Below are 6,991 nucleotides of genomic sequence, written 5' to 3' on the forward strand. Positions count from 1 at the left end.
GAGTCTCACACAGACCAAACTGCTGCAAGCCCTGACAAATCCACCAGGAGCAAATTAAATGTGGAAGGGTGTTCCCTCCCTGACTTCCAGAAATGAGAAAACTAAGTCGTTTTTAGGCAGAAAAAAAAAGAAAAGACCAACTTAAAACAAGTCTGCTCTGCTGTGATTGGCACAGGGACTCCTAACACTCACCGCAGCGCAGCCACGGTCACCAGCCAACCCCAGCATGCCTGGCAGTGGCCGGCACCAGGCAGTGAAGGGTCCCGGCCTCTGCCACTCTGCTGCACCCGCACCAATGCTGGAGCCACACGTGGATGCAGTGGCACAGCACAGCAGAGGTGGTCAGCAGCAGACAGAGGAGCAGCACAGCACTGCGTCCAACACAAACCCACACCAGAGTATCCCGGTACTTGAAGAAAACTGTACTCCTGTAAGAACACCGTACCTTTTCAAGTAAAGGAAATGAATTTAAAACATGCCAAATGCTGCAGTGGCACTGACTGCGTGACTTCCAGCCACACAGCGACAGTCATGCAGATCCTCCTCCAGGAACTGCATCTCCAGCGCACAGACAGCAGAGAGCTGAGATTCAGCTCAAAGCAGGGACAGGAATCCAGAAAAATACAGTATGGGCAAAAGGGAAAAGTTCAGAAAAACTGGAATGGGAGAGAAGTGATTGTTGGCCCTGTCAGTGAGCAGTACACAACTGAGGAGAAGCCAGCAAACATCAGCACTGGTGGTGTGGAAGACACCCGAGGCCTCCGGAGCCCCTCATGGCTTGTTGTGCCAGCAGAGGAAGGTACTGGGAAGGAAATCTGCCATGACCAAAGACCTCACAGAACTGATCTTATCACAGGCTTACTACACACCCACAGGCACAGCAATTGTGACATTGCCATACTGCTGCACACGGGTGTAAGTACAGCTGAAGAAAAAAGAACTGCAGGAGCTGAGCACAACTTCCCCCAGGAGTGACAGCTGTAAAACACACGGTGCTGTCACCTCCCCAGCTCCTCTGCTCTTCACCAAGGAAGGATGCTCCTCCTTGCATGCATCTATTCCATAATGCCAAGACCATCTCTGAATACTTCCCATATGCATGTTAGAGAGATGATGTGACCACAGGGCTACCAGATCCTCTCCCGTACCAGTACACACAGTGCTTGCAGTTCCTCTGTCCCTTCCCTGCCTCCTCCTAGCACTGGCGGCCCTGGATCTGGCTGAGAGCAAAGTGGTCGCACAGCAGGAGCAAGGCGTCGAAGCGCTGCAGTCGCTGCAGAGCCTGGGCCAGCCGAGGGATGGTGACCGTGTCTCCCGAGTAGGTGAGGTGGGCGACGAGCTGCTCAAATCCAGAAATCCGGCCCAGCAACTGAGGCATGACTCCCAGCTCCAGTGCCACGTGGCTGAAGTTCTTCACACCGTTCAAGGAAGAGTCTAACAAGAAAGCGAGCGACTGTACCAAGGAATGGGGCAGCTCTGCAACAGGGAGACCTGGGGACAGAAATACAGCAAAGTGGGGTTAGAAACTATGTCCAGCTTGGGTGAAAAATAAACAGTAGCTGGATTCAAGCCCCATCCCTGCTGAACAGGTAAAACATCTACCTGCCATAGTAGGTTTCTCCTCCAACACTGCTTTCAGAGCCCAACAGCACAGAGCAGGGTCAGCCCTGGGGAGGCTGGTAACAGTGACAGCCTCAGGACACTTCAGGCAGTACCACAGAAATCTGCCTTAGGAGCTAGACTAAAGCTCTGAAAGTTAGCAATATTTCTGTGGTGAGTGGCACCCTCATGCAGCCAAGATGGGCTTTTGGAGGAGCTCCTTTCCAAAATACATCTGTCTGCTACCTCAGTATATAGTGAACAAAGAAGAGGCTGGAAGCCACTTACCCTTCATTGTACTGCTGATCTGAGTCACAAGGCTCTGGGCATCATTCACCTGGCAAGATACAGAGCCCAAGGTCAGGGACAGTCTGACAGCAACAGCAGTGCCCGTCAACACTCCCAGCCCCATCATGGATGTTGAAAGGAACGGCACTCATCCTTCCAGCACTACTGCCCTAGGAGCTAACAGCTTCCGAGGGATGCTCCTGCAGCAAACTGCTTCCACAAACATGCATGAGGAACTAAACATGCACCCAAACATGCCACGAACCACCCGGCAGATCGGCTGTGGTGGTTACCAAATCACCGCAGACACAGTGAGCGCAGCTCCCAGGAACCCGTGCTCCCTGAGCACCGACATCTTGTGCCCGCAGCATGAGGCCGTGCGAGGGCACTTCACGGTGCTGAGCTCACCTGCCGCTCCCTGCTCTCGGTGGCAGAGCTCTGCATGGTGGGGGTCACACTCCTTGCCGGGCCCCTGCTGAGCCCGCTGCCCGGCTCCAGTGCCGCACCGCTGCTCTCCTTGGGGGCTGCCCGGCTCCCCGCCTCCTCTGACTGCTCAGTGCCCACGAACTCCATCTGGGAGGAGAATTTCTGCAGGTCGAGCTCGGTGCACTCCACCGGGGTGTGGGGCCACTTGTGCTGCATCTCAGAGGCACAGGAGGAGAGCGGGGCCAGGGCCTCCGCGGGGCCGGGCCTGAGGTCGGAGGGGGCCATGGCAGCGGCCCGGTGCTCGGCACAGCCCCGCATCAGGGCTTGGCTCTCCAGGCCACTCCTGGCCAGCTTCCCCTTGGGCATGGGGCTGCCCGCCACGGCCGGTGGCAGCTCCAGCTCGGGCTGGGCAGGCGGCAGCTGGAGGCCTATGGCTTCTCCCTCTGAAATGAACTGGACCGCTTCCACTGGGCCTGGAATTGGAAAAGGCTGCAGCTCAGCACAACCCAGCCCTGCCCCGTCCCACCTCCCACCTCCCACCTCAGTCCTCTGCTTGGCACAGAGAGAGCCCCTCTACAAAGCTCTGCCCCAACCATGCCACCCCTGCAACAGCAAGGACATGGCCGGGCAGAGGTTGGGAGTATGCCTGGTACAAAACTTGTATCTGGCTTTTATAAGAGCCAAATTCTCCAGCTCTTTCTCTCATCACAAAGTCTCAGCACTTCTTAAGACACTGTGACTGGGAGTGCAGCATGTCCCCCTTCCCGCAGAGCACACGAGAGCCGCGGTACCTTCAGTCTGCCTGTAGCAGGGGCTGAGGTTCTTCATGCCCAGGCAGCAGGGGCCGGACATCTGCTCCTCGCACAGAAACCTGCCGGGCACTGCCGACGTGGGGAACATCGCCCGTTGGCCCGAGAAGTTCTGCGTCCGCAGGAAGACTTGGACATACAGGAGAAAGAGTGTGAGCAAGAGCTTGGCTTGTAGCCCCAGCATGCCCTCAACTACAGGGAATGTCGGCCGCCGAGGAGCTCCAACACCCCGCCGCCCCAACACCCCCACCTCAGCGCTTCCCAGCCCTCATCCTACAAAAACCACTGCCCTTGAGACACCCCAGCAAGAGAGAACACCGACTTTGGCAGTGATATTAGATTCTACTGCTTCTTATGATACAAGGGGCAGGGAGGCTCCTCGGTATCTTTGTGCAGACACAAGGAAGCAAAAGAGAAACCCTGCAGATGTAAGAAGCAGGATGAGGGATGAGGTATTCATTCTCTGTGAACAGCGGAATGTTTGGTTGACTTTCAAGGCTCGAGGCAATGCTCTACCCAGCAAAGAAGGAGCCTGGAACGTGTGCAAACAGCAAAGGCAGAATGGAGACATGCGTGGCATGCACAGACTCACCTCGCTGGCACTGGCTCTTCCAGAACCGCTTGCAGTAAATGATGGAGAGGGCCAGAAGCACCAGCACGATGATGACCAGGGCACTGCTGGTCAGGGCGAGCAGGGCCGTGTCCTGTGGCGGCACCGTGGGGACTGCCACTTTCACCAGGTTTGTTCTGGACCGACCTGCACACAGCAGTTTGAGCTTTACATCTGACCAGAGGCTGCAATGCTCCAGGCCACCCTCCCTGCCCCATCCTCTTCACACGTTACAAACACACTTCTTCCAGCATGTCCACGTGGGACAGGGGCTTGGTGTTGTACACAGCAAACAGCATCCCTACAGTGGTGTGGGAGCACACCTAAGCAGCTCTGACATGCTCATGCCAGCTTTGTGTCCGGCTTCCCTGCCCCGTCCTCCCACCTCCCGCACTCCCAGGGCCGTGCCACCTACACTGGGGCTCGGAGGAGGGTGTCTGCTTGGTGCAGGGGATGCATTCCCAGTCCAGCTGCCCACTGAGCCGTGCCTTGCGGTAAAACCTGCGAGAGAGCAGAGCGGGTTGTCAGCAGGGCCAGAGCCAGTCCTGCTGCAGGAACAGCCGAGCGTTCATTCATGCTGCAGCATGCCGGGATGGCTCCAGGCACCACGACGCCGGCGGACACCAGCGAAGCAGTGCTCCAAGCTACTCTTCTCTTCTGTAGCTGTTTTGCCAAGGAGTGACATCATCTGGAGACAGCCTCCCTCCCCCTCCCTGGGTCTTGCTAACAGAGGGCGATGGTGATTAATAGCTCCACAAAACCACAAAAAAACTTCAGCTAACAACTCCATCTGGGAAGAAACTCAAAATCCTGAGCTCTGACATTCCTCTGTTACAAACCACATTGCTCACGAGCAAACCGTCTGCAGCTCTCTGGTCCTTCATGGGCTGTCTGCACAGAGCAATCCTGGCTTCAGGAACTCCTTAAAAAATTCAGCTAAGGTCAACAGCCACAGAAACCACAATGTCCTCTGTATGGATGTGCTCAGGGTGTGGTTTCCACCCTGCTCTTTGGAGGACATTAATTGCAGTGGTCTGCAGCCACTCATCCCCTGGGGCCTGGCCACCCTAGTGCCCACAGCTCAGGCTGAGGCTTTCCACTGCTCTGCTGTGCTGGGAGCTCCCAGCTCTTCTGGTGGCTCTGACTGCTGTGTCCTCAAGAAGAGCCCCCTTGGGACCACCAGGGCTCACCCTGAGCACTGTGTGAGAAATGCCTTCCAACAAAGCCCCCCCAGCCACCCCGTGCCTGCATGCTCCCCCTGCTGCCACCGGCACTGCCCGCCCGGCCCAGCCCCGCTCACCCTGGCAGGCATTCCCCGCACACTGCGTTGGCTGTCGCTGTGCAGTTGGACTTCTGGATGCGGTTGATGAGGGCACAGGACAGGCAGGGCTTGCAGCCATGATGGCCCCAGCTGTCCTTAAACTTCCTGGGAGGGCAAGCAACACACTGCGCGTCCCCCCCCACGCCATCACCACAGTCCTGCAAGACACGAGGTTTGGTTAATGGCAGTGAGGAGATGCTTCAGGACCCAAAGTGATACTGAGGGCACAGCATCTCTTCTCTGGAGACAGCCAAGAGCAGGCAGCCTCACACCTGATCCCAGGGGGATGCCGTGCTTTGCCTGGCAGCAGCTCACAGGCAGCCTCGGTCCCCGCAGCATGTGTCAGAGGGCAGGAACCCCTCTGCAGGGCTGACCCAGAGGGACTGCTGGAGTCAGGACACAGCCTGGTGCCACGGCCAGGCCATGCCCACCGGCCTGCAGCCTGGCCTCTGCCGGGAGCTCAGGAAAGAGAGAGCAGCTTTCTGAGAAGGGCTGCAGAATGGGAGCTGTACCTGGGGCCACTGAGTGGAAGGAAACTGAGTTTTGCATTGGCAAAAAGGAAGGAGGACCACCTGAGCAGCAGCATGTAATCCCTCTCACTTTTCACTTCCATCTTTTCGCTCTTCTATCCAAAATCAGTGACACCCATCACTTTTCCCTTCCTACTGAGTGTCAGCTCTTCCCAACATACAGAAATCCAAGATCATCCCTCTTAACAAGGATTAGAGAGAATGCACCCTGCACTGTGAAAACCTTGGTGCTGAGTGATTCCTGGTTCTTCCAGAGCCATTTACCTTGGAGAGCTCCTGCCCAGGCATGCAGCTCCTGCACAGCACACACTTCCCGTGCTCATCCAGGTACTCACTCTCCTGGCAGCCCATGGCAGCTGGGAGGTGCTGGTACCTGAAAGGAGGAAGGAAAAGCAGAGTTCACGCAAGTCCCAACACTCCAGTGGAGTAGCGTGCCCTTTTCTGGGCAAAAGCTTCCACACCGGCCAGCAGACAGCCTGCACTTCTTATGCACCAAGAATGTCACTTTGGCAGCAGCGAGGCCGCCTGAGCTCACCCACGCAGCAGTCTGCACCGAGAGCTCAGGAAGCAGAGAAGAGGCTTTCTGGGAAAGGCTGCAGAGGAGCTGTGTTACTGCTGCCACACTGTGTTACTCACAGTGGAAAAAAAGTGCCGTCTCCAGTACTAAGCTGGACACAGGGACAAGTGAAGCCAGTTCAGCAGGCAGTCAGTGGATTCTGCTGCACCAGCTGTATTTTAGGGCATCCCAGACTGTTACACAGAGAGCAGTCCCAGCTCAGGGACATGGCAGCTGAGCTCTGACCAGAGCCATTGCCACCACGTCGCAGGCAGGGGACACCCAGAGCCCCATGGGCTGCTCATGCTCCCACACTGCAGAAGTTTCAGAGCAGTTTGGACTCACTTGAAGCAGTCTCAAAAGCACCCATCTCACGGCAAAATACAGCCAGAGCCCTTCTGAGGAGAATTAATGGCTCAGTTGAAACTAATGGCAGAGCTGCCCCAGCCTCAGCAGACCTGGGATTTCCATCTCCAATGAGCACAGCTTATGGGAGAACCTGGGACTGGAGTGTTACCGAGGACAAAACCTGAAGCTATGACAGAGAAACTCATTCACAGCTGCCTGTGCTCTTCTGTATATTCTAGGTGGTTCTCAGCACGGTGACAGAAACAGAATGAAATCCTCACCCACTGCTCCTCTCCAAAGCTGGTGCAGCAGCCGGGAGAGGAGCAGCGGTCTGCCTGAGAGCCCGACCTGCTGTGTCTCAGCACCCACCAGGAGCAGGAAGCACTGGGAAAGCTCTTTTGAAGAGCACCTGGGAAGCCTGGCACTGCCTCACAGCCCCAGGGCAGCGCCCGGCTTAGATGGCCCCAACAAGGCTCCCAGGAAGGGGATGGCTCGGCCACGGTC

At 56.7% G+C, this 6,991-nt stretch overlaps 1 protein-coding gene across 1 annotated transcript; it reads right to left on the bottom strand.

The window, feature by feature from the left end:
* Positions 1 to 255: 255 nt before the first annotated feature.
* EDA2R (ectodysplasin A2 receptor) lies at positions 256 to 5,934 on the bottom strand. Its single transcript, XM_065729750.1, has 8 exons — positions 5,848 to 5,934; positions 5,033 to 5,211; positions 4,148 to 4,233; positions 3,715 to 3,879; positions 3,105 to 3,251; positions 2,296 to 2,786; positions 1,888 to 1,936; positions 256 to 1,491 (listed from the first exon to the last, which is right to left on the bottom strand). Exons 1-8 carry the CDS (start codon positions 5,932 to 5,934, stop codon positions 1,196 to 1,198), a joined length of 1,500 nt encoding a protein of 499 aa, XP_065585822.1. The 3' UTR covers positions 256 to 1,195.
* Positions 5,935 to 6,991: the final 1,057 nt, after the last annotated feature.

The sequence above is a fragment of the Cyrtonyx montezumae genome, unplaced genomic scaffold (assembly GCF_038088225.1).
Source record: "Cyrtonyx montezumae isolate F1298 unplaced genomic scaffold, pur_monq_1.0 scaffold_11, whole genome shotgun sequence".
NCBI lineage: Eukaryota > Metazoa > Chordata > Aves > Galliformes > Odontophoridae > Cyrtonyx > Cyrtonyx montezumae.